The following is a 27951-nucleotide window of genomic DNA, read 5'->3' as shown; positions in this document are numbered from 1 at the left end:
CACGCGCGCGCGTGCATTCGTATAACTTACGGCACTTGAGGATTTACTCCTGGAAATTATTACAGAAAACCAAACGAAGACGGACGAGACAACTTTGACGTTACTTAAGTGTAAAATCGTTACCAATCCACTTACCTCACATATTGTTTTATTTCAGATGAGCCGCGAGTTAAAACTTAACTTTGAATTTCAACTTGACATAAAAAACTATCGACGTAACAAACGCTAATTATTAATTAGAATCAATTAGTTGACTGTAACACACTGCCAAAAAACATTATTGGGCTCCCTATGTTCATGCCTTTGTCAACTAATTCAGTCAATTACCTAGTTTGACGTCATTTATTCTGACCAATCAAATTCAAGAATCTCGTTTGCCGTTAATTGAACCTAATTGATAATTAAAGTGTATTACGTCACAAGTGCATTTATTGCAGGTTAGAATTTGTATGTTGATTGTCAAGTTTTAACTCGCGGTTCATTTGTAATAAGAAATATGTGAGGTAAGTTTAAATAATATAATAATTTGAATCTCCTAAGAATTGTCGTTTCCGTTTTTCGTTTCTTCCTCTTTCATCATTTCTTGTTCGTTGTAAAAGTATTCCTCAACCGTCTAAAAATTCCAAATGCGCGCGCATTATTTACACAACGAAAGTTTTAGCTTATTTCCCGCTTTTAAAACTTATAGTAACTATCTTTTCTGAACTAAAAAAATTCTTCTTCTCCTTCTTTATCTCTCAGAGGCTAAAAGTATTAAGTTTTAAATCCAAATGACTAAGGACGTATGAATATTTTTTCAAGAAATTATTCATATGTTTCAGTAATTATTCATGGAATATAAAAGTCGCAGTTTTTTGTTCGAAAATAGTGACGCCAAAATGTGCCTAAACCTCAGTGAGTGATCTGCAATCTAGTTAAAGAACATCGAACTAAAATAACTTTTTAAAGAATTGTTGCACCAGCTGAAACATCATCGCCAGCTTTTTTATTCCATACCTCGTGAAAAGAAAACACAATAAAGTTTCTTTTTAACTGGGGCTAGAATTTAAATTGTTTGTGTAGACTGTCTGTATGCCACTAAAAAGGTTTTACACTCAGTTAACATTATAAAAAAATACACATATTTTCTATCCCATTAATTTACCATAACTTCTATATCAATTGGTTTCAGTGAATTACTGAAGACAACAAGTGACGGGCTGGGTTAAAGACTAGCTTCGGTCATCATGGCTTCAGCCATATCTCATCGAATGCGATCAAATCTCCAATCAGTCAATGCCAATTTGAATGCCATCTCCAATACTGCTTTACTAAGATGCCTGACCAAATTCCCTCGTGCTCATCCACTGTTGTTCTGGCTTTTCTCGCCCATGATTGTCCCTACTGCCTCTTGTCTAGTCTTCTTGTCTTCTGTCGTCCTTTCTGGAATAGCTTTACTCGCCATCTTTTATGGAATACTCTTCCTCATGTTCCTTCCCACTTTAATGGTTGTACTATCTGGACCAACTATGCTGGCTCTTTGCATCGTCTGTACTTGCTATATTTCCTACCAAGGATACCTGTTCGTCCAGAGGTGTCTTCGTATTGCAAAACGCGCACCTGAAATAGCGAGACAGTTTTACATCACCACCTTGGAGAGAGCTGTGTGGTTCCTGGGAATGGAAAACGGCAATCCTTTCACAAACCAACATTGGATCACTTTATGGACCGAGTTATTGAGAAGATCACAAATTGTCTGCGAGAATTTTGTGACTTTTCCTCAAGTCGTAAAAGTGCAACGAATCTTAGAGGAGAATTACCAAATGGTAACAGAAAGGATTGAACAATCACGGGAAGTATTTTATCAAGCAGCAGAATACTGCAATGATGTCCTTGCTTTTCCACGGCAAGTTGGTAACACCATCCAGAGAATTGTATCAATTGTACTCATGACAGTTCACTTCGTTGTGTTCTTTCCAAGACGAATGATGGACATGGTTGTGATGGCACTCAGACAAGTGTTATACATCCTCACACAAGGTCTTGAGACATGCCAGTCCATTGCTGCTAAGATCATTACAATTATATCAACTGTAACCATTGCAGTTCAATCTATTCCTGGTTACCCGAAGAGAATGATGGACGGGTTTGGGTGCATATATAGACAAGTGGTATCTATCATGGTACATATTCAACACCTCTTCCAACCCATGTTTGCTAAGATCACTACACTTGTATCAACTGTAACCACTTCGATTCAATCCGTTGTATGCTGCTCAAGGCAAGTAACAGACAAGATCTTGTTTACATACAGACAAGTAGAGTCCATTGTCATTCAAGTTCATCTGCTATTGCAATCCATTGCAACTTATTTTACCAGAATGACATCATCTATCATCAGCGCAATTCATCTTGTCGTGGACTTCCCCAGACACATGGTTAACAGATTAGTGCTGGCATACAGACAGGTTCATCAACTATACCAATCCATTAGAGCTGATATCACAGCTATCATAACAACCATCATCAGTACCATCCAATTTGTGCTGAACATCCCCAGACAAGTGATAGACAAGGTGGTCCAGACCTACAGACAAGTGGTATCCATTGTCATGTATATTCATCAGCTGTATCGGATCATGGCTGACAAGATTGTTGCCACCTACAGACTCATCATCTCTACCATCACCACTGCACATCAACTAGTTTCCTTCTTGGTTTCCATTCCAAACCAGATCTGGACGTTCTTCTCTGAGAAACCACTAAAGGAGAGACTAGAAGAACAACTGAGAGAAATAGAAAGAAAAATTGAGCAAACGACAAATGAAATGGAGAGCAGAATGACGAGAATAATACACGAGACTAGAAACACCAATGTTATCAATGTTAACATAACAAATCCAGCTTTATTACCCGACCCACAGATTAGGGACGCCGGAGTAACAGTTACAGACATTCCTCGACCACGCGAGAGATGGTCATCATTGAGGAGTAGATAAAGCGAAAAGAATTGATTCTAGCGAGAAGGCGGCTTGAAGCAATTTCCGGAAGGAAGGAAGGAAGGAAGGAAGGAAGCTTCTTTATTTTGCCACGGTAAAAACATCAGTCAATTGCCTAAAAATATTTAAAAGTAAAGATTTACGATTAAAAAGCTAGTTACTGTTTTACATGTTTGCCGTGGAGCCCTTAGTTACAACTTTTCTTACTGTACAAACTATCAATTTCCGTTTTAAATTTTCGTACTGACTTGACCTCTTTTCTTTTCTTGACCTCCTCTCCGGAGATGGCACAAGCAATTATATATTGATTCATGGCATAAAAAAGATAAAAAGACTACAGGAGATTGTTCCCAAACTAAGAGAAAAGAAAAATAATGTATCGGAAAGCAAGAAAAAGAATAACAAGACCACACTAAAGCAAGAGCATTTTTCATGGTAGCGATTTGGCTACTAATTTCTCAAAGATTAAAGATAGTAAAATGTTGGCACTACTTGGACAAACTTGAAAATTATTATAGAAAGAAATTCCTTTTACTCTGAAGTTTTTAAAAGAAACTCCTTATTGGGAAAGACCTGCATCTTATTTCTTCCCACTTTGATGGTTTATTGTCGTACTATCTGGACCAACCATGCTGGCTCTTTCCATCATCTGTACTTGCTATATTTTCTACCAAGGATTCCTGTTCATACAGAGGTGTCATGTGAAGCGCGCACCTGAAACAGCGAGACAGTTTTACATCACCACCTTGGAGAGAACTGTTTGGTTCCTGGGAATGTAAAGTGGACATTGTAAACTATTCATTGTGAACTTGGTTTTACGCAATCGCGGATTGTAAAAGAGATGACGTACATAGCTTGAAGATGGAGAAAGATGGCGGACAAAATGGCTTGAGAAAGTTAAAGGGAATAGGTAGACTTTAGTGTCATCAATGTAAGAACTTTCTTTTGAAAACAGTTTATTGTCTCGTGAAAGTTTTACGAACTCAATCGTCTCAGTAACCAAAGAGAATGTTAGAACGTTGCCCATCCTTGGTGTGTCTGCTCATGATACACCAAGGCAATACTTAACGCAATATGGGAACAGATAATTAGGATTTGAATGTTTGGTGTGTTGAGACTGATCTGAGACAAGTGACGCTAGAACAGGTAGGAAAAGAATGAAAAACGAAAGAACCAGCGACATGGACAATAAGGCGTATATATTCATATACTGAAGAATGTATTTAATACCGCGATATGAGATCATCACTGGATAATCCTGTTTTTAGGATTTGAATATTTTGGTGTGTTGAGATAGATCTGAGGCGAGTTTAGATGAATGAATTGTAATAGAGTACAAACATTATAAGTGTGTAACATAAATACCACTAAATACTGCTTAATTATGCTGATCCTTTATCGTTTTCTATTGTTTATTGTTTTTACTACTAAATAGTGCAAAGTGTTGCACACTTTTAGTGTTTGTACTCTACTAGTCTTTACCTTGTTAGTAGTTGAACTTTATTGGTTGATTGGCATGAAGTAGTATCATCTCTTATATCTTGACTCTCCCCGATTGAAACTCTGAAATAAATATTTGTGAATAAGTTTGGTATGTTTAAGGTTTGGTTTTCATACATCTAGCTTCTTTATAAAACAAATTGTGGTGGAGTAGAGTGGCTAAAGTAGGTTAGCGTGACTAACAAATGGTTTCTTATCTCGACCAATCAAAAAGCTAGATAGCACACACCATCCAATCACAATCCGTGAATACCTCATAACTATGTCATTCCGTATCATATGCTAATCCGATATCACTAAAACCGATAAAATTCATACTTACTTAGTTCAGTTCAGTGACCACGAATGATAGATCCAAGTCGAGGTTGGAGTTTCCGCGCATAGCAAAACTATGCCTTCTATCATACACAGAAACTATTATTCGTGGTCACTGAACGAAACTGTAAAATAAAGTATTGCCTCTTATCACGCCAGCGTTACACTGAGATATTTGATTCATTGGAATTTCGAAAAACATTGCATTTCACTATTATCGATGTAACAAATTTGATGGTAAAATCCTCTTTCCAATAAATCAAATCAAGGGCGTAGCCAAGGGTGCCAGCCCCCCTCCCCCCTCACTTGTGGCAACAAAATGGCGGCTCACTTAGATCATATACAGTAATTTCATTTCTTTTCTTTTTCTTTTCTTTTTTTTTTTTTTTTTTTTTTTGTTTTTTTTTTTTGTTTTTTTTGTTTTGTTTTGTAAAAAAGACTTAGACATAAGATATCCGGTTTTTATATTTTTGTAAAAATAAAACGTACAACGTAATGGCGCAAACAAAATGGCGGATTCTTTTCAGTTTGAGCCCAACCCCTTCGGAATACCCTTGCTACGCCACTGCAACTAGTTTATGTCACGCTAGCGAGATAAGGGTGGATGGTGATTGGTTCGTTATTGTCTGAGTCAAAACCATGAATGCGCATGCTCAATTGCTTACTATCAATCACGTGACTTTTTGGAGTTGACTGGGGGCAAGCAAGCGGTTGACTGGGGGGCAACTAGCGGATGCTAAGTCAAAACATATTAAAATAAGTCCTCAAACTATGGAATTGGATTTTTTTCACGACATCAAACCAGAAAACAAGAGATCAAAACAACCTCCAGGATTAAGCCATCAAAAAAGAGCTATTACCGGAAGTGACGTCTATTGATAGCAACCTATCGAAAGCCGATTCCTTCCTAGAACACGAGGAAGTTCTCTTTCTCACACAATGTTTTTTAGAGCGCTTTACAATACATACTCCCAGTTTTTTCCCTCGACCTTGTAATGACTTATAGAAAACTTCAGCTACGAATTAGTTAAATGTACTTTTTCTTGTGTTTTGGCTTCCGTCTACCAAAGTTCCGAATTAAAATTCAGCTAGCTGGAAGTCGCGGAGTGACCTAAGATGAAAAGCGCTCTATATATACTTCATGGTAGCATGATTGCCAATTATATCAATACAACGACCTTCTTGGAGTTCAATATAATTCACATATCAACATTTAACCCTTCAATGAGCCACTGGACGGCTAAATTAGAGATCAAACATGAAATTAAGTGTTGCTCTTCAGTTCGAGCATGTTGTGCGAAAGTCCTAACACGCAATGGACGGATATTTATAATTTTATGATCTTGTTCAACTTTGCAAACGTATATTCACCATCCCCAAAAATAACGATTACAACCCAAGGGTAGTAAAAGAACAAAGCGTGTGCTTACATATTCTCACAACAGATCACAACCAAACACTCTCCCCACCTCTCCCCCACGCACTCGATATTGGTTCTATCAATGAAGTTCAAGCAAAAAACTAACCTTGTCCGGTCGTGGGGGGAGGAGAGTCAGTAGGGTGCAAAGACTGACACCAGCATCATGCATATGTTCTACATTCCTTTCGTCCGGTACTGAGGCGATGTAAAAGCATGCATGTCGACGTCTTTTGACACGTTGACAATGTTGAATAAATCCTTATACCTAAGACGAAACATTAATATTTTGAATGCTATGCTCTTTAAACAATACTACGAATAAAAGAATATTCGACTCCATAAATCTTAAGGTTTATTTCGATCCGCTCTATTTTTGACCATTTTTTAAATCAAATCAGTGCTTCAGGGCCGATTCAAAACGAATTAGCACTATAGATGATGTGTGGAATGTACCTGATGTGATATCAAGAAGCCGCCTTGCTATGTTTGTACTCCGTGTAGCTCTCCCTTTGATTCGCATTACAATTGGAATGAAAGGTTTCTACCAACAACAGTGTGACACGAGTGCATAAAACGAGGAATATTTTTCTCAACTCAATGATAATGTCCAAACAATACAAATAATTATTACCTTGATATTAGCAATCCTTTGAGCCATAATATCTGTTGCTGGCGATGATAATTATCGACTAATTGTGTTTGTGATGGTTGCGATAGAGCTCCCTATTCTCCGTGTATCCACGGGTTTGCCATCTTGCATGCCTCCTCACCTTGTGATTATGCAGTGCGAGACAGAGAAGAGTATAAAAAGCCGGTGATTCTGAAACTCAGCCACTTTCTCAAGCTTCTAATTAAGGTCGCTGTAATCCAGAGGTAAGAAGATGTATTGTATTTTTTGCAGATATCAAGATATTTTTACTAAGAGTTATTTAGAAAATAGATTTTTATGCCACACATTTGCTTTAGGTAAATGTTTTATACCTTGTTTTTCCATTTCACCTTTATAACCCAGTTGGGATTATTGCTACGAAAGAACCATCCTTGCGTCACTCAATCTTTGAAATTAGAAATGATGCCAGTTATCGTAAAATTTTTGAAGCTAGAGAGTCTTGATGTGAGCGTTTGGTGTGTTCACGGTTTAAAACTATATTATTTCATTTCAGTTTTCCGAGACGAGCTATGAAGTTTATCTGCACTATTCTCGTTTTCCTTGGCCTGGCTTCCATGGGTAAGATTATTTATTATTTGTGAACTCGCACTGTTCTGAATTGACACGATCAACTTGTACCGACTAAGAAAATCTTTGGGCTCGTAAACTTAAAAGTTAAGCATTTTTTTTAATGCAACTTTTCTTTAAATCATTACTTTTGTTTATATTATCCCCGGAAATATGCCACTAATTTATATTTACGCAATTTTAAAGAATGTTTTTAGTCGCGAAAACAAACTGCTAGCTGCTAGGTAGTGCGCAGAGAAGTGGAAAATGCTGAAACTAAGGGATTTGTGTCCAGAATCTATACTTGTTTGGACTAATATTTCAAACGAGTTCTAAAAATATTGACAAAGCACTAATCCTGGCAAAAAGAATTTAGTACCTTTTTTTTTTTTGAACTGAAAAATGAAGTTTTACGGATCTTTACCGGTAGACCTTCGTCTTGAATCAACGTTTTTTCCCCCATTTCAGGCCACGCGTCTTTCCCAAATACTTTTTTCGTTTAACGGTTGTGTATGAGAAGATATAAAGCAAAGAATTAATCTAATTTTTAAGACACGTGGATTGAAATAGGGAAACATTAGGCCAAATCATTCTCAAGAGAATGAAATAACAAGAGACACGGCGGCCATGTTGGATGGTGTAACAAAAGAGAATAATGACGAATCTTTTGTTGAATTCATCCAACATGGCGGCTGTGAAAACCATCAACATAAAGTCTGTTGAGAAGACTGCGTAGAAGTATTTTCGAGATTAAGAGATAATTCTTTTCGTATTCAAGCAGTGAGCGCCAAAAACTATTTTCTTGAAGAAAGGCTGTTGTACAAGGCTAAAATCTTGTTATTCAGAAAGTTTAACTTGTTTGGAAATGGAGATGACCAATGAAAGGGGAATCAAAGTGTTAAGCAAAAATTTTATTCGAAAATGAGGTTTAGGCCTTCATTTGCTTATTTCCGATATATTTTCTATAAAAAAGCCTGACAAAGCAACATTCTGACACAAATGCAGCAAAACATCTTTGTACAATTGAATACCGCTTCAAACAGGCATTTTATCATAGTACATCAGTTTCTAACTGTTTAAAAAAGGGTTGTGAGTGTTAACCCAAAACGAAAATTGAGATCAAAATTCTAATTCAAAGGTCTAGTTTTTGGCGCTTTTTGCCATTATTGCTCATTATTGAAAACAATTTCCTCTTAATCAAAATGTTATTACTATAATTTCCTAGGTCACTCCATGCTGTATGGCCGAGGCGTGTTTCTAGTATCATCACCGACTGATTTTCTCTGCAAGGCTTTCTCCTTCGATCAAGCTTTCACCAGTGGACCAGTACAAGTCCAACTTGCCCTTCACATGAACGAACCAAATGCTTTTACTTACGAGGCCGCGGTGAGCTGGGTAGAGGAAGTGACGTTTAGTGGTTTCACTGCCTGTGTTGCTGCGTCTGGTCCTATTTCCGGTGACAGAACAGTAAGTCTTCAGTGGATGGCCTACAGCAGTGCTCCTGGAGGTGGCTTCGGTCAACAGACTATCCAAACTTGGGTGGCAGGAACAAAATGTGTCACTGTGGATTTTGCTGCAGCTGGAGTGGTAAGTAAAACTGTCACTTTTGTCAAACAAAATTTTTTGGCTTTTGGATGTGATGTCATCATGGCCGCCATCTTGGTTATGAGTGATAACATGAAACTTTCGTTAGAAAATGTATTTTGAAGTATTCGAATCTTATCCAAAAAATACTTTCTGCGTTCAGAAACCAAATTCTTTAGTAGGCATTTTTCCATTGATGGGTTTTTTTACGTGGCGTCTTAGTCCGTCGGCCATTTTGGTTTAGTAAATGAAATGTTTTGTGCAACTCCTTCTCGCTTATGGGTTTGTAATGACCATTTTCTTTTCTGTAGCAAAAATTATCCATTATTGCTGCTGAGCCATTGCCGGCATTCCCAACACACTGAATTCTAATCAGTAGATGTGTGAGTGAGCAGTTCCTTGACTTATAGATCAGCGCAGAGGTTGTTTCAGAGTTCGATCTGCTAGTTAGCCGTGCCCGTTGACTTGAATGAACCCAACGGTTGTTTCAGTGTTCGTGAAAATTTAGTTTTTCTATGACTAATTGATAGAATATTATCGAGTACGTAATTTCCAATCTATATAATTGTCTTTTTTAGACATTTGCAAAGGCACCCTTCATCTACGTCACTTCCGTGCACAGTATCACCCGCAACAAGCACGATGCCGCAAGCATCTGGGCCGAGGACGTGACCATATACGACTTCATGATATGCTTACGTGAACTGAAGAACTTCGACGGCGAACACAAGCAATTCACCGTGGTTAGTAAATAGATTTTACTTAATTTTATCGTATTTTTAGTTTGTATTAGAGTGATTTCCAAAAACCCGTGAAATAAAGTGTAATAACTAAGGTGTAATAAATTGTAATACACCGAAAACACAAAAAAAAAAAATCAAAAGAAAATGCGGACAATAAAGTGTATTAAAGTGTAATACGCTAAAGTGTATTTTACGGGTTTTTGAAAACCATTCTATTATATAAAACTAGTAACTCGGTACATTCTTTATTACACTATAGCTATTTTAACTTGATTGGTTAAGGCAATAATTTGCGTGCTGAAGGATTCGGCAAATAAAGCAAACTACTTTGCTGGCGACAATTCTTTTCTTTCTATTTTTTCCTTTTTTGCTTAATTGAATAAGGAAATCATTTGCGTGCCGATTCGCGAAAACGGTGCAACTTTTTAGTAGACAACCAGCGTTACAGGATGTGTTCACACGATAAAATTTGTCCCCCAAACAGAGATTCATTCTATTTTCTGCAGAGTTGGACATTTTCATGGAATCGAAAGTGCAGTTTCGTCAAAAAGCGGCGCGCAAAAAACCGCGCAAAATGGCCGCAATAGCTTAGTTTGCGTGCATCGTATCTCTTTAATTCTAATTTCCTAGCTTTTTCTTTAAACAAAGACTGGTTTATTTGATGGACTGTTTTAGCACTTGTAAGGGGGAAAACCCGTGTGAAATGTTTAGTATAGCATTTTTTTTGTTTTTCTTCTTCAAGAACTGGCTAGCCCAGGAAACCCCTCCAACTGGATGGACAGTTGGTATTGAAAATGCTGTCAAACTACCCAACACCTCGCCATTGACATCTAATACTCACTACAGTTTCTGCCAGGTAAGGATAACTCTGTTTATCGAGTTGAATTTCTTTAAGCTTTCTGTTTTCTCTTCTCTGACTGCCGTCTCTATGAGAACGAGACTTCAAATCGCACGATAGCGATGTAGGTAGGGCAAAACATCGGTCAAAAACATAGGGAACACTCGAGTTCTTTTTGAAATGGCTTAAACACCTTCCCCACTCAATAATTATAATTCATTTTGAAAAAAAGGAAATATTGAAAAGTCTCACTAAAACGAAACATCGAAAAAATTTGTTTTATTCATATGAAGGTCAGGGTTAATATCATCCTTAATATATCGGCAATAATAATTCAAATATTTAGGTTTTTATATACTAGAGTATTATCTCGTGGAAAATTCAAGTAGGAGTTGCTATATGGAAATTTTTACCGACCTAAATGATTAAAGTCGTGGGCTCTACATCACATTAACTGATGAATGACTTTATTAGTTATTCCGAGGTTGAGGAAAAAACTGGGTTTATTGCGATTTAGGCCTAGGGGACGAAATAGGCGCCATTTTGTAAATGTGTCCCTAAAACAGTCTCGCAATGCACTTCAATGCCAACTCAACCCATGCAGTTTTTCTATCCGCTCAACTTCGGAATGGCTAATTGAGATGTGATAAGGGGTGGTTTTTTAACAAGGTGCTTATCATTGTTCTTTAGGTTGTACCATTTGCCCAAGATTTCTATAGTAGAAGATAATATAGGTAAGTTGTAGTGCTTGGGAACGAGGTTATTCCAGGCGAAAGCCCTTGGAATTAAATTCGGAAAAATTAATTTCCGACCTCGCTGGGATTCGAACCCACGACCTTCGGAATTGTACTACCGATGCTCTACCAGCTGAGCTAGAGGTCAGACTGAGAGCAGGCCGGGGTGAAATAGATGTTAGGTCGCGGTAATTATGATGCAAAGATGAGAGTATGTGGACCGCGTGGCACTAATGAAATAGTAGAAGATAATATAGCACTACAACTTACCTATATTATCTTCTACTATTTCATTAGTGCCACGCGGTCCACATACTCTCAAGATTTCTATAGTGAGCCAGTTATGATCACCACGGCCAAGCATTTTTCAGATACGAATAATCCAAACACCATCTACCCCAAGAACAATGCTATAACAGAATGGGTCGAGGTAAGGAGAAGAGGAAAGGCAAAATGGCTGAATAATCGCGGACATTTCACAACAGCTTTTTACATGTAATTCTCATACTCATTAATAATTCATGAGTAAACCAGCCAATCAATGGGCTATTTTTTGGGTCACATGATGTTACTTGAAACCTGGTAAAGTGCTGTGAAAGGACTGAATTATTTTTGTTCAAGTCCTTGGACTGGATTAAAATTAATTCAGTTCAGGGACATATCTGTCCCTTAAGTCTATCAATCCTAAACAAATAATCTCCCGAATTATTAATGAGTATGAGAAGTCATTTCAAAGCCTCCAAATCGGAGTGTGGACAGGATTTCAAGTCCTTGCAATTAGTTCCAGTCCTTGGCGCACGGACTTGAAATCCCGTCCAGTCCTCATTGTCGGCTTTGAAATATTACGTCTAAACGTTAAAGTGTTCCTTCTATTATTGTCTAGGAAGTTACCACGACGCAGTTCACCGTGTGTATGAAAGACATCCAGTCAATTGCCAGCCACCATAATAATAATAATAATAATAATAGTTTATTTATCCACATAACGCCTATGATCCAGTAACTATCAGTTACCTGGCAATAGGATGTAAGTACTGCAGGACTTTGGAGTTGAAAAGAGTGTACCTTGGGGGGATCTCGTGTAGCTTGGGGGGGATCTCGTGTAGCTTGGGGGGGATCTCGTGTAGCTTGGGGGGGATCTCGTGTAGCTTGGGGGGATCTCGTGTAGCTTGGGGGGATCTCGTGTAGCTTGGGGGGGATCTCGTGTAGCTTGGGGGGGATCTCGTGTAGCTTGGGGGGGTCTTATACAAGAAATATGAGCAAGCTGACCAAGAAAAAGCCACAGAATACTTGTGACCTACTTAAGATTTCTCGATCTTTTTAGAACTAATCGTTGAATTTTTAGAAATTATGACTTTAGAACTGAGTTTCAAATCCTGGATCCTGGACTCGGTACCACATAGAGAGAATTGGTTCAAGTTTCTCCTCTGAATCGAGGGTTCTCCAATTTTCATTCCTCTACAAAGCTTACTGAATACGCTGAATTCCATTTCGATTTGTGAGATACCCTTGCCCCCCCTCCCCCCCTTGACTTCGATCGACTCAGAGAATTGCTGAGAAAGGAAAATCCGCAAGTTTTTGTTTCTCTTTTCACCCGAAAGCGCAAAATGAATCCTAATTTTCTAAGAGTATTTCTACTAAGAGTATTTCATTCATTCTAAATTCCAGATCTGGACCCATGCATACCCGTTGAATGCACCCACTATTCCTTTTGTAAAGCCTTCGGTCCCAAGGATGCCCGCTGTATATGTAAAGACAAATGTCCAACCTTTGAAAACCTGCAGTGTGGAAGCGATGGCAATACGTACACCAACATGTGCTACTACGAGAAGTATATCTGCAATACTCGCAAGAATGTTACTATTGTGCATCCCGGGGCCTGTTACGGTAAGACTAATGTTGCTACTGAGCACGTACAGACCTGCCGTGCCGTGTCTTACCGTGATATGACGGTACCGTGCTCCAATTGAATATAGCTGCTTCATGAGCATTAATTTTATTCCCTAAAATTGGATAAACAGAACCATTTTACAATCGCACGAAATCTATACGGCTATTTCAAAAAAGGTTGGTGAAATGCAGACACCGAGGTTTGACTTTCATTCAGCAACGCGAATGTTGAATGCACAGACTAACTCTAAAACAGACCTCTGTAATACGAACACCTATAATGCAGTCACCGAGGTTTGACTTTCATTCAGCAACGCGAATTTTGAATGCACAGACTAACTTGAAAACAGACCTCTGTAATACGGACAATCGTCGTTTTGGTGTCCACTTAGGAGGATTGACGTTATTCAGAATCGTGACCCACCTTTTTCAAAACTATCATGTCTTGCTATGGTGACATACGTAATCCTAATCTCAGTATTCTTGACTGACAAACAATTGTATTTCAGCATTTATTCTTCACCACGGCCGTGTCACTCTCGACCTATCCACCACCGATGTTCAGTGCAAACTTGTCGCATACAAGACCCAGAACTTCAAGGTTGATAGGACGGTCCACGTCCAAGTGTCGGTCAACTACCATAACGGTCCTACAAACTTCGTCCACGATGCTGCTGTTGTCTGGGCTGAGAAAATCAACGCATATAACTTCACATTGTGTGCACTCAAGGCTGGTAGGAACGATCGAGCGACACCTGACAATGGCATCACGTTTGTTGATTATATGGCTTACCAAGGAGCACCTAATGGAGCTGTGGCTGGAGAATTGGTCTTGACAAACTGGTGGGAGGGGACGACTTGTCAAACTGTCGTTCTGCCATCGGTAAGTGGTTTTTTAACAATCTAAAGGTGATTGGGAGCTGTTTCGATGTCATTACAAAATTCGGTCCCACAACCCTATGTGCCACGAGGTCTTTAAAAAAAAGGGGGGGGGGGGGGGGAATTAAAAAGGACTACAATAATTAACAAAAAATTATAAGAAAACGAATATTAACGAATATTGTAAACCATAGATAGATTTAGTTTAAGAGGAGATTTTTTTCATAACGAGCAATTATGGCAAAAAGCGCAAAAAAGTAGACTCTCGTATGAGTTTTGATCCCAATTTTCGTTTTGGGTTAACACTCAAAACCTTTTTAAACAGTTAGAAACTGATGTGCTATGATAAAATGCCTGTTTGAAGCGGTATTTTCAATGGTACAAAGATGTTTTGCTGCATTTGTGTTAGAATGTTGCTTTGTCAGGCTTTTTTTTAATAGAAAATATATGGGAAATAAGCAAATGAAAGCCTAAACCTCATTTTCGAATAAATGTTTTGCTTTAAGTTAACACTTTGATTCCACTTTCATCGGTCATCTCCACTTCCAAACAAAGTAAATTTTCTGAATAACAAGATTTTAGCCTTGTACAACCTTTCTTCAAGAGAATAGTTTTTGGTGCTCACTGCTTGTATACGAAAAGAATTCTCTCTTAAAATATTAAATCATATCGTGTGACTGTTTCGTTGTTTTTCCTCTAAAAATAAGCAGAATTTTATTTTAATTCACTGATTATGTCTTTCAGGGCAAGTTTACAGGTGTTCCAAATGCTCTAGTTTCATCAGAACACATGGTGGTTGGTCAAAAACATGATGCTGCGACTATCTGGCTGGAAGACACTAAGACAGACCAACTAAAAGTTTGTCTTCGTGAACTTCAGGATTTTGATGGGCTTCACAAGGACATTCATGTGGTTAGTCATGTTTTTTCAATACAACGGTAGTTTTGGTACATATCAAACACTGAGTGTCGAATTTCCCTGTGTCTGCTGTCTGCGAGGCAGACCGACGAGTTAGCATCGTCCCCGTATCCTTCCTCGATTTTACTTCTTTTTTTCTTTTTCTTCTTCAAAAATGTTCATGTTGAATTCGTTATAAAACGACGGCCTTTTTGTTTGCCGCTTTTCCGCACAATCCAGAATTGATCATACAGATATGTGAGTGAGCTTTCTCTACTCCAACTTCGACACTAACATATAGAGTAAAGCTTGATATGAGAGTACATAAATAAAGTACGATACTGCCTTGCAGAAACGTATGGTACTGCCTTGCAGCACGCACACTGTACGACATGATAATAATTTTGGTACGAGTACATAAAAATATGGCGCGTTTTTCTTGTCAAAATTCAAGTTCGACATTCGTTATTCAAGTTCGACATTCGTTTTTCAAGTTCAACATTCGTTATTCAAGTTCGACATTCGTTATTCAAGTTCGACATTCGTTTTTCAAGTTCGACATTCGTTTTTCAAGTTCGACATTCGTTTTTCAAGTTCAACATTTTTATATTGGGCCCTAGAGCACTTAGCCGTCCGAAAAAGACTGGGCTTTTTCAGTTTTTAACTTGAAAACATGTCGGCGATTAATGCAAAAATTCCCTTTCTTAAACGGATACAAAATTTCCTTCAAACTTTAGAACATTTTGAAAACTCTCTTGACGCTACTCCTCTTGATTTGAAAGATTTATTTACTCGTGCAAACCTACTATACAACCATTCTGTGCATCTAGAAGCAGCACATCTAATAGAGCACTCTGTCACAAGAAAGATGCGGATTATTGTCGATTTGTTAAAGGAAGAAGAGGAATCAGCAGTATTCAGGAATCAGCAGTCCTTTCAATCAGACTTAGAGCACTCTGGTTTACCAGGAAGACCAAAGATTCGCATAACACAGAAACAATTGTTTTATTTGTCTGAAAAGGGATTTAAAGCTGTGGACATGGCCCGTATGTGTGGGGTATCTCAATCAACGATTAATAGACGCCTTAAAGACTTAAACATTGGTACAAGTCGATCTTTTACGGACATTGACGACTGTGCACTAGATGATGTTATACGCAATATTAAGATCGAGTTCCCCAATTCTGGCTATCGCATGATGCTAGGTCACCTAATGGCCAGGGAAATTTTTGTTCCACAATTACGTGTCAGAGAAAGCATAAAACGTGTTGATCCAGAGGGCACCGTAACAAGATGGATGCAAGCAACAGAAAGACGAAAGTACAGTGTCAGTAGTCCCAATGCTCTTTGGCATATTGATGGCCATCACAAATTGATAAGGTGAAAGTTAATTGCAAGTTAGCCCCCCCCCCCCCCCCCCCCCCCTGCAGTGATAATGATTTTTGCAATATGCTTCAATATACTAGCAGTTTTAAATTGAAAGTGATATTCTGCAAGCTAAATGTGTTTGCGAGTGTAAACACATGCATTTATCAGTTTGGAAAAATCAATATTTTAATGATATAAAGATACTGTACTTTTTCACTGTCTTTTTCTAGATGGAAGTTGGTAGTTCATGGGGGGATTGATGGATTCTCTAGATCTATTGTCTATTTAAAATGTTCAAACAACAATAGATCAGAAACAGTTCTTGGTTTATTCAAAGAAGCTATCACTTTTTTTGGTCTACCATCAAGGGTGAGGAGTGACATGGGTGGCGAGAATGTGGAGGTGTCGATGTTTATGCTTTCACACCCTGCACGAGGTCCAGGAAGAGCAAGTATGATCACAGGAAAAAGTGTACACAATCAGAGGATAGAGAGGCTTTGGAGAGACATGTATTACCAAGTTACATTCGTTTTCTACAACCTGTTCTATCATATGGAGGCCTGTCAAGTGCTCAATCCCAATGATGATAGCCATATTTTCTGCTTACACTACATATACATTGAAAGATATAACAGGACTTTACAAAATTTTGTTTCTGGCTGGAACCATCACAAGATCTCATCAGCTGGTCATCGCACACCAATGTAGCTGTGGATGTTGGGTATGAATAGTATTGCAAACTCCAGCTTAACTGTGGCCAAGGAAACATTTGGAGACATGGAGGTATAACAGAACTAGTAATAATGATAGTGATCACATCTATTCAGGGACAGATTTAGGGGAGGATTGAAGGGGGCAGGGGCCCCCCCTTTTGCTAAGTAAAACAAAAGAAAAGAAGTGCAGAGTAAATTTAAGTAGAGAGAAAGTACAATTTTTTTTCCCGTTCAGTTTGTTCACCCCCCCCCCCTTTCAGTGATTCATGGATCTGCCCCTGATATTTGCACACATAAAAAACAAAACTGTTAAGTTAATGTGAAATTTAGAACAATGGTATTGGATTTATTATGGGATAAGAAAAATTACACACTAGTGCAGGTTTATATCGAACAGAAATTTGCTTTAGATAAATTTGCTACAAGTAAGGAGCCATGTCACACATTGAATATAATGATAATATTTTGAAAGTTTAGTTTGATACTATAGTGATGGTATAACATATGATGGTAGTCCTGCTATGACCAGCACTGGTTGCCAGCAGCTGGACACTTAGGAGGATCTAGGGAGGAACTACGTGGGGCTGGATTATCATCCATATTCACCCTTAGCTCTTCTTTTCCTTACACCTCTATGACATATTAATGTAATAAGGGCCATATTAAAGGTATTATTATTGCTGGGATGCATTCACTACTGATGTTAAACATTAACTTTTTATTCAACCAATTGTGTTATAGGGTAACTGTAATAATTATGGGATTGACTGGGATGGCCCATTACCATGCAGTGAATGGAGTGGTCCAGATGAAGATGGTGATATCATTGAAATTCCTCCTGTTAACTGTCCTTTACAAGAGGCTGATTATGGAAGGCTTAAAGTTCTTGTAAATCCACTTGATACAAGTGATTCATATGGTATTGACTTGTACATGAAAACACTTTCTTTTGTATCTGATTGTTTAAATACATCAAATGCATCATAAAGTACATTTCATTTTTCATCAAACCATTAAACTAAAACCATATTATGTCAATATAACTTTTTTTAAACTTATTTATTAATTGCTAGAGTAAAATTAGAGAGTAGATTACAGCAGTTAATTTGAAGAACTAGAATGATGCCAAAATTACTATTCATTGACAAGTTTACCAAATAAGTAATTAATCAAAATTGATTTGAAATTAATTTCCAGTTATTGGATGGGTAATAATTTGGCAAAAAACACAACTGCAATTACAATAAAAAAATATATGTACCCAAGCTTATGGTATTCTATATGATAAAGGCTGAAAACACAGATGAATTTTTAACCAGCCAAATGTGTTACATTCAAATCATTAAATGCTGTTTTTTTAATAAGTGACCAGCAATTAATTGCTTTATGCAACTTCATCCTGATTATCTAAGTGTTATATTGGTATGAACAAGTAACATCTAAAGGGATAGCAATAATGAAACTATAATTAAAGCTTCAAAGCAATTAGAAGAAATTTGAAACAATCTGATAGATCTGGATGAGTGCATCAGGCAACACTTCCGTTACTCTCATCTATTTGTTACCAAAATAGGAACTTGTAAAAGCCATATCGTACAATTCAAATAATATGTTTTCTTCTGGAAGTTCATGTTCTCTTGTCGGTCTTGGGAGACTTAAGGTGTTCGAACAGGTATTTGCTGTTGGAAGGAAACTACCAGTAACCTCATGAAAGGTTAACGATGGATCAATGGAAAAACCAAGTATAGGTTCTTCATTACTTCCTGTCACAAACTGTAACACACTTTCTAAATCTAAACCAGTTCGCCTACCACCTATACATAAGAATAATCAAGAAGTTAAAACAAAATAATGCACTGTGATTATTGTTCGATGTTAATTTTGGGGAACCATCAACTGTAATTTCATTTCTCTGAAGCATCTGATGAGCCAGAAGAATGTGAATATCATTTTTTTTTTTCCTCACAAGGGACAATAATCCTGAAAAACTTTTGCAATGTATAATATGTTCAAGTATTTATATCCATAGCCTGTGTTTAAATAGGCTGCAGTCAGGGATGTCTCATAATCCATTCAATATTTAATAGATAATCACTGAGGCACACAGCATTCATGGGTAGAATGCAGGAGGTTAAGGGTGCATTATACCCATGAATGCTTTGTGTCCACGTGATTATCTATTAAATAGTGATAATAAAAATGCATTTACATAACTCACTTTCTATATGACATATTGAAATATGCTTCATAAATAACAGTTAGCAATTAGTATGTGTTAGTGTAAGTGTAAGCTCTCAGTCTAATAAACCTATAGCATTATTATTTATAATATGATGCAAGTTGTTCAGCATTAGTTGGCATAATGCAGAATGAAAACAATAGTAATTATTTTTGAACATTGCTTGATTTATACTGAGACATCAAGTCAAAATGCCCTTTGCTATGGTGTATAATTGAAAAAGCCACATGAATTAATTTCTAGCTCCAACCCAAAAATAACCAGAACACCACCTACTTGCAACTTCCCTGAGGTACTTCTGGAAAGCCCTGTAAACCAAGCATTCGCTTTTCCTTGCATTGCAACCTGCTTCACTGAAGACGGGTTTTAAAAAACCATTCAGAATCCTTATGGTCATAGTAGCTTTGGGTCCCTCTCTGAACAAGTCTTTAAATGCATCAATATTTATAGCAAACTGTACAAAATATTAAAAACACTTTAAAAAAGAGGTAGGACTGGAAAACTGGACAACTTTAAAAAGGAGGCTTGACCATTAAATGTGTTTGTGTGTTTGGGGAAAATTGACATTAAAACTGGCCTCAAAAAAGTTTAAGCACATTTACCTGGAATATGCCAGTTTTTTTTAACCCTAAGCGTAATAGATTTAGGCATGGGTCATCTACACTTAAGTTGAAAACTGACTCAAATATATCTTCCTTGAACTTGGGGACTTTGCCACCTTGAACCAAGCTCAAACCTGACAATTGAAAGATAAATGATAATGCAATTTTTTTTTTCATTTTTGAAGTGTCAGACAACAGTACTGTCACTTGCATTGCTATGACACGACCACCACAGACAAAAGTTGTAGTGCCTTGCATTATGCAACATGCTTGCACCAATCATGAGAACACATTGTCATGTTTGTGATTCTAATACACTGATAATTTTTTCTTATTTACACTGATTGACAGACTAATTATTTTGCTGAGGGGTGGGGTTTTTGTGGCTCCAGCCTCAAAGAGACAAAACATAATGTCATTGGTTTGGACGGTTAACTTGAACAATTTAATAGCATCAACAATAAGGTGGAACATACCCCATGTGTTCTGAAAGACTTACCAAAGATGACACCAATCAACTGGTAATCACTTGCCATATGGGGCTTCAAGCCATTCTCAAAGTAGATGTTAAAAATATCACGAACTATTAATCGAAAAAACTCTCTTCTTGGTCCTCCAATGTCTTCAGCTTCCTAGAAAAAAATGAATGGATTTATTAATAATGCAATTAGTTCAATGCTAGAGTTTTTGAGTGTTTCTTGACACAAAATTATGTCGATTAATTTATTTTAGAAACAATTTCAATTAATAACCTCTCCATAAAACTGCACTTCCAATGTCTGCCTTAAGTTCCCCATTTCTTTGATTTCCTCAAAGGCAGTTTGCACAAGATTGTATCTGTCCACTAGAATGTAATTGGTGGGCCCTTCCGTTGCTTGGGCCAGGTCCACTACATTTAAAGGTCTTCCAGTGACCATTATGCTCTGGAAGTATCTAAGCACTTCCACCCCATTGGTGATTTCATGGTTGTGGGCATGATTCAATGTTTGGTTAACAGCATCAGAAATGCCAGGGTCTACTCCTGGAGCTCCTGAAGCCTCGTCATCATCTTCTAAGGGTGTTGATACACTTTCTGTAAAGCAGAGAATTAAGATTATTTTGAGCCTAAAAAACATACCTATTGAGCAGCACATATCCTGTATTAGCATTTACAGGGATATGTCCCTCCAAACCAGAATCCCGAGGCAATCTGCATTTTATCTTAATTGATCAAGTAAAAAATAATGGTAACTTTAATCATTATTAGACACTGGGTGAATGAAGTGACAAGATATGCAAAATATATGTAAATATGAATGGTAAGTATGGAATGAAAATTAAAAGTACAAAATATTTACAATATTAAAATGTCATTGAATCAGTTATTAGTGAAATTAAACAAGGTGGATCACACATCCCATTGTTACACTAGCTAACTTAAATGTGAAACTTTGTAGTGATTTTCATTTTTTCAGTGAGTAATTTCTTCCACAGTAATCATAAACAAGATCTTTAAAAGTTATTGATATCTTAAGATCTATGCAGGCACCGCTTGAAGTACAAATCAAAACATTGTCATTAAATGATCAATGCACATTTTTACCAGTCATATCATCTACATATTCATGTTTAGTATTATATTGTGGTAGTTTGATAAAAATAGCACGTTTTGTAGAAGCTAATTAATTTTATAATGGTTTAAATTTAAAATAATTACAATTATTATGCAAAACCCTTTTTTTGACTGCATGTGCATTGTAGAATTAACAATGATGAAATGGCCATCATTAGAATCGCTCATCTAAGTGCAACATATTTTTAAAAATGAGAGGTGATCGAGGTAACTAAAAGGGGGACGCATGGTCAAAAATACTGGAATGCATGATGGCTTGACTTTTTTTGTACAGATTGAATTAGATTGTTGAACTTACCCAAAGTTTTGTTTCTTTTTTCACTGTACAGACACTGGGAGCTGGTACATTCAAACTCTTCCTCATCAGCATAGATTCGCAGAGACCCTGATTCACTTGTATAAGTGCCTGCCGAGGGAATTTCTACTTCACACCCACACTTTGGACACTTTACATCAGACACAACTCCTTGGCCATATTTTTGGACAAAATAGTCATCTTTAAATAAATCATAAATATAACACTAAGTTAATGATACCCAAAAGTATTAGGAAATGTTGATAAAGCAATAATGTGTTTGTCAGCCTTACCTAGTTCTGCCTTGTGGTTTTTGTCTTCTATAGTAGCAGAGTTAACAGCTGTTGTAGTAGTAGCTATAGTAGTGTTTGTTACTGTGGTACTTGCTTTTGTAGCTGTTGGAGTAGAATTACTTGCTTCTGTAGAAGCAGGGTTTGTTGCTGTGTCACTGGTTTCATTACTATAAATTTTGCAAAATATGACCATTACTACCTTTGTGATTTGAACCACCCCTCCCCCTTTCCCCCCTTGGATGCCCCTTATCAAGTTGAAGCTAATATATAAGTTACATGTAAGCCATGCATTCTCTATTCAGCCACACAGCACATATTTTTACAACTTGGAAACTTACCAACACTGCTCTATGTGTTCTGACAACTCTGCCAGGAAGAACATTTGTTGACAATTTAAGCATTTTTCCTGCAAATCTTCAACCTTAAAAAATAGGCATCTCTGTGTGAGGCATCATAACTGTTGAAAACATAGCACTGTACATGGAAATGACAATATTTGTCTCATATGTAAATTTTATAAAACTACCTCTGCTTTTTCAAGATTTTTCTCTATATTTTTCCTTTTCAGTTATTGTTTGGATGTTTGTTTGTTTATTTGGTTTTTAGGCATGCAGCTTCTCTGCAAAGCTCTGAGATGGTCAGGACGAAATGAACAAATTCACGTTTTCTTTATAATCTCACTGGTTATTTGAAGCCTAGCTAGTTCAAAATAAATATCTAACTCAAAAATTTTAATATGAGCAAATACAATATGCTTACCTTATAATTATCATTAGTTGGTAGTGGATTCATGCTCAGGTCTCTCTGTAGAGGTCTTATAAAGATTTTTCCCTGTCCAATTACATCCTTTAGTTGTTCGCAGCTGTAAGGGCCATTAATAACAGATAGCACTCTCACCCCACACTCGACAATCCTCAAAAGCACGTAACCACCTGACTTAAAGAGTTGCGGGTATGCCTCTTTCAGTGTTTTATCTACTTCAAAAGGCCCATCGTCAAGGTTTAACGTGATTTTCTTTTCCCCCAGACCAGCTCTTTTAAGCGCCGATTGTTGGGATGGGGATGGTGGGACGGTATCCTCCATGTGCGACAAGCACATAAAGTTCCTAGTAAATGTTGCTCTTTTTTTTGGCTTGGACGTTTTGTTGTTAGAAAACCCATTTCTGTTGTTGTTGTATGGACGGTGTCGACTGTTCCCTTGAGGGCGAAAACCAAACAATCTTCTGTGTTCTTGATGTAGACCTGTTGATTCGGTCAATGATGGCGCAATGTTCGATCCACTGCTAGAAGAAGGGACAGTACTTGTAGAATTCTCTGTTGAAGGAGCTCCAGCTGCTGTTGTCTCTGTATTACCTGGGAAAGATTTGGAAAGTTCCGCCTCAACTTCTTTCAGAAGGCTTCGACATCTTCCTAGAGACATTTTCACTATTCACTTTCTGCAGCACATGTAAAGTCGTCTCTGTGGTGTCCAGTCCCTCGCAATTGAGCCCTTTCACTAGGTCCCAATCTCTAAAAATGTCGAACTTGAAAAACGAATGTCGAACTTGAAAAACGAATGTTGAACTTGAATAACGAATGTCGAACTTGAATAACGAATGTCGAACTTGAAAAACGAATGTCGAACTTGAAAAACGAATGTCGAACTTGAATAACGAATGCCGAACTTGAATAACGAATGTCGAACTTGAATAACGAATGTCGAACTTGAATTTTGACAAGAAAAACGCGCCATATAAAAAGCGTATGGTACTGCCTTGCAGCAAGTACACTGTACGACATGCCGTACGAGTGTGTACGAGTATGAAGCGTACGATACTGACTTGCAGCAAGTACACGGTACGATTTGAGAGGGGAGAGAGGAACTGGTTTAAGCACATGTGCCATACGTCCATAGAAAAGTGAGATCTAAAATATTTTTCATCTTTGCAGAACTGGATTGCCTATGAAAACCTACCAGCCGAGATGAACACAGAAAAGCTGGTTATTGATTTCCCTAACATCAATCTACCAAACACAGCCGATAACTTTGCCTACTGCCAGGTAGATACTTCAAATACGACCAATCAAAGGGACCCCCTGTCGATCATCAAATAATCCACTTCCCAGTTCCCTGCACCATCTTAAATGGCAACGATGCATTTGTATCGAAGCGAGACGAACGGTGAGCTTGTAATGATAGAGACGTGAATAATTGTCCAAGTTAAAAGAGGTCTCTATCATTGCAAGCTCACCGTTCGTCTTGCTTCGATGCAAAAGCACGGCTACTATTTAAGATGGCGCAAGGAACTGAAGGGGTCAACTATTAACTATAACCAATAACCAAATTTTATCGATACACTCTGAAAAGACCTCTGGGGCTTATTTTAATCGTAAAATGGGAAAACCCAGATATCTGTAAAATGGGGAAAGCGCAGAAACAAAAGTGCTGTAATAGAGCAAGTGCATGTTACATCATAACCACCATCTTGGTTAACGATAACAAAGCATTCCTCATTAGCTTCTCTTGTTAAATCAACCAACATGGTGGCGGTCTCATTATTCATATCTCGAGGGATTTCGAGTCGCATGTTGCACACACTGTATAGACCCCTTGCCATGTGACGTCAAAGCAGCTCTATCTGGAGGACAAAACAAAAGAATTCCAATATCCTGAGAATTGGAACCTATTGTTTTGCGCCCAGATTGAGCTGCATTCCAAAGTGCTGCAAGGGGTACGTATTTCTTTTTATACTTATCATCGGTTCTGTTTTTCATTTACCAGACGGTCGCTTTCAATGGAAACTACACAACCACTCCTACAGTGATAATCACAGCTCTTCATCGCTCGTCTGCGTTAGCGCATCTGATACCAGAATATAACAGTATTTCTGCCTGGGCAGAGGTAGGTAAAAAGCTGGTAAAAAGCAGCCAATTGTTGTTGTTATTCATAGCAGCCAGTCACCAAACATATATCATCTTTTCGCCTACTTTTTCTAGTCAGTTAGCACATTTAAAAAATAAAATTCGCAAAGTACCATGTTTGTAATACAATTATAAAATGTCAAATGGTTGCAGAAGTAGTGCAACGCAAGTACTAAACACAATGAAGGTCCTATACTAAATGTCCTTAGAAGTCAATGTTCCGTGCACAACACAACAGCTAACTTCCATTAGATCACTTAGATTGCACTAGGAAAAACCTTCGTAGACTTCGAAAAGTTACCAATTTCTTTCTACTTTTATGTTTATTTTGATAGATATTATAGACCGTTGAATTAATTGGTGTGTTGAGCAAAAGTATTTCTCTTGCAGTTCATCACTATAACTCAGTTCCGTGTCTGCCTTAAAGAACTCCACGCCCCGAATGGATACGATCCTGTCGTCGTCACAGCTCTTGCCATAGGTGAGTTTGTAGAGTCACGCGATTGCTTAGAGGAAAAAATTACCAAGCCAAACAATATACAATTCTTTAAAATGCTAAAATACGAAAATATCGGACGAGAACTGGACGAGATACAATGATCTTATGAAATATGTGAACTTTTAAATTATAAATTCGAATTATTTTTCCCGTTGGAAATAATTCTTTACCTTCGCGTTTAGTGCTTTACGTTTCAAGATTCCTAGTCTCATTCAAATGAATGTTTGTTATTGATCATTAATCGTAAATAAAAGAATAATACCTGAGAAATTGATTTAGATGAAAGAGAAACAAATGGCAAACAAACATAGCTTCCTGTTCGAGCGAGAGGTAGAATTGACTTTACAGTAAATTCCCATTTTAACTAGTTTATATTTCTTACGACTTGACCATCTCAATCTGTGCTTTGCTTTGTTTTTCAGCTACCTAAGTTACAAGAAAAGAAGCAATAGAAGATTAATAAGGGTCGAATCATTTTACGAGAATGTTTACGTCGGATATATAGAAATATTATATTTATAGTCAAAAGATTAAATAAAACTATGAGCATATATAAATAACTACTTTGTGTTTATTTTATTTATCTCGTTTGAACGAAACATCGTGTGCCTTTGTTTATAAATGATACATTTTGATCTAGCTTGGATGCAAATATATCTATTGTTGAGCATGCCTTATATGGTGTTGTTTGCACCCAAGCTAGACCATGATGCACCTTGTTTATTTCATCTCGGAAAAAACTGAAAATATTATTGCTTGTAATTGGTGAAAAAAATGCAGGCAAATTTGCATATCACTGCAGACTGCCACCTATACAAACACCACACGCATGGAACCCCAACAAATGACAGATAGCCCATTGGAAATGTTGAGTGCCGACTTCTGTGGATCCTAGCCCACGATAGAGTACTTATACACACAATCATGGACCGAAATATTCAAGTGATTCCATTGTAGAAATCCCAAAGTCAACCTCAGCTGACGCTGTGATTCTAGTACTGGACAAGTTCATTTTAAAAAGCAAATCGTACTCCATTTAATTCAAACGCTTTTGCAAACTCTGCAAAATACGTGGGATTTACGTGCAGGAAGATTACACCAAACTGGCTCAGAACAAACGCACAAGAATATATCCTTTCATAAGCCACTCATGAAAGGAGCTGCACATGTAAAAGGCAACAGATGGAAGAAAGATCTTTTGATAAATTTCTTAGGATTACCGTTGTAAACCACATTCATATACAAAGCTTGCAATGTTTGCAAGAGATTCGAGAACAAAACTATTTACACCATGCATGTCATTTCGCTGCGCTCAGTCCCATCGAATTAGCCAATCGATCAGCGAGCATTTTGTTCGTAGCTCAATATTTCCTAGATCCAGATTTTTGGCGCAATAAACAACATCTTTTACTCAAAATTAATGACGTTAAAACTAATCCGTGGAAAGATACACCACATATCTTTTAGAAATATCATATTCCGTCGTTGTTGGTGGAAAAAAATTCATTTTAACGAGAGATAATAGAAAATATTTGGACATTTTCGCTGTGATGAACAATGTATTGCACACCTAGATTCCAAATCAGCTGACGGAAATTGATAAAAATCAAAAACCACAACACGAAGCCAGAAGGAGTATGCTTACAAGAGAAACTACGCTTTATACACCGCGACTGTTCTTGTCAAAACAAAAAAACAAAAAAAACACACACACAAGAAGAACAAGAAGAAGAACAAGAAGAAGAGGAAAAAGAAGAGGAAAAAGAAGAGGAAAAAGAAGAGGAAAAAGGAAGAACCTTTCAAACCGGAACCATATGTCATCAGGTTAAAGACACGATGGCGACAGCCAGGTTAAGCAAGAGAAGCATGATAACAGATAAGCAGATAACTCTTTAGGTTATGCCAAAGACTTATAAGCAACTGCCAAAAGAGGAGAAGAGAACAGCAAATGAATCTCAGAGATTATGTATTAACCGTATAATGAAAAAAATCCCCAGGACATTACTTGAAATTTAATGAACCCTTTTGTTAAGTTATTTATGTGAACATCATGGGCGCGATTATAGAGGGAAATCAGTGAAAGCTTACTTAGAAAATATGTGCTTCATTGCCAATTTTTTCCCTTTGGGAATTACTTAGTATAGTCTTAGTATATATTTCTGAACATTCAGGTTACCGAACTTGGCATTCCTGAAGATGACACTTGTCAAAAACGTTCAAAACTTTTAACAAAAACTTTTACTTTCGCCTATATATTTTTTTGAAAAATTATTATTAGCGAATTATTATGACATATACTCATTTATATATTTATTTGACACTAATATTCACATCCCATTTTCATTTTCGAATCAGGCTTGTTTGCCGTGCAGTGCTGACATGCAGCATGTTCGTTTGCCAGTAACTGAACCGGCCTTCATTAGGTACGACAAGTAG

The 27951-nt window shown here is 37.4% G+C and overlaps 3 protein-coding genes across 3 annotated transcripts; 2 read left to right on the top strand and 1 right to left on the bottom strand.

The window, feature by feature from the left end:
* The first annotated feature begins 8662 nt into the window (after window positions 1-8662).
* Window positions 8663-25945, top strand: LOC116295464 (uncharacterized). The gene is made up of 11 exons (XM_089027592.1): window positions 8663-9016; window positions 9592-9756; window positions 10499-10612; window positions 12298-12355; window positions 12997-13215; window positions 13728-14101; window positions 14842-15009; window positions 24045-24155; window positions 24877-24996; window positions 25407-25497; window positions 25938-25945. Exons 1-11 carry the CDS (start codon window positions 8663-8665, stop codon window positions 25943-25945), a joined length of 1782 nt encoding a protein of 593 aa, XP_088883718.1.
* Window positions 15710-18107, top strand: LOC148912334 (uncharacterized). The gene is made up of 3 exons (XM_089027657.1): window positions 15710-16374; window positions 16593-17145; window positions 17817-18107. The coding sequence occupies exons 1-2, from the start codon at window positions 15863-15865 to the stop codon at window positions 17068-17070; spliced, it is 990 nt and encodes a 329-aa protein (XP_088883783.1). The 5' UTR covers window positions 15710-15862; the 3' UTR covers window positions 17071-17145; window positions 17817-18107.
* Window positions 17526-23643, bottom strand: LOC148912333 (uncharacterized). The gene is made up of 9 exons (XM_089027656.1): window positions 22876-23643; window positions 22455-22537; window positions 22117-22283; window positions 21827-22024; window positions 20669-20988; window positions 20416-20548; window positions 19917-20050; window positions 19591-19768; window positions 17526-18889 (listed from the first exon to the last, which is right to left on the bottom strand). Exons 1-9 carry the CDS (start codon window positions 23533-23535, stop codon window positions 18630-18632), a joined length of 2133 nt encoding a protein of 710 aa, XP_088883782.1. The 5' UTR covers window positions 23536-23643; the 3' UTR covers window positions 17526-18629.
* Window positions 25946-27951: the final 2006 nt, after the last annotated feature.

The sequence above is a fragment of the Actinia tenebrosa genome, unplaced genomic scaffold (assembly GCF_029948245.1).
Source record: "Actinia tenebrosa isolate PJP-AT-01 unplaced genomic scaffold, QUT_ActTen_1.0 PGA_scaffold11__36_contigs__length_13525064, whole genome shotgun sequence".
In the NCBI taxonomy this organism is placed as follows: Eukaryota; Metazoa; Cnidaria; class Anthozoa; order Actiniaria; family Actiniidae; genus Actinia; species Actinia tenebrosa.
This window is presented reverse-complemented; position numbering and strand designations above follow the sequence as displayed.

Coding starts and splice junctions, on each gene's coding strand:
- LOC116295464 (XM_089027592.1), top strand. CDS start 8,663: ATGCTGTATGGCCGAGGCGTGTTTCTAGTATCATCACCGACTGATTTT. Junction 9,017..9,591: donor ATTTTGCTGCAGCTGGAGTG/GTAAGTAAAACT, acceptor TGTCTTTTTTAG/ACATTTGCAAAGGCACCCTT. Junction 15,010..24,044: donor TTCACAAGGACATTCATGTG/GTTAGTCATGTT, acceptor TCATCTTTGCAG/AACTGGATTGCCTATGAAAA.
- LOC148912334 (XM_089027657.1), top strand. CDS start 15,863: ATGCGGATTATTGTCGATTTGTTAAAGGAAGAAGAGGAATCAGCAGTA. Junction 16,375..16,592: donor GGCCATCACAAATTGATAAG/GTGAAAGTTAAT, acceptor GTCTTTTTCTAG/ATGGAAGTTGGTAGTTCATG.
- LOC148912333 (XM_089027656.1), bottom strand. CDS start 23,535: ATGTCTCTAGGAAGATGTCGAAGCCTTCTGAAAGAAGTTGAGGCGGAA. Junction 20,051..20,415: donor GTTGATTGGTGTCATCTTTG/GTAAGTCTTTCA, acceptor TTCAATTGTCAG/GTTTGAGCTTGGTTCAAGGT. Junction 19,769..19,916: donor AAAAAACTGGCATATTCCAG/GTAAATGTGCTT, acceptor TATTTTGTACAG/TTTGCTATAAATATTGATGC.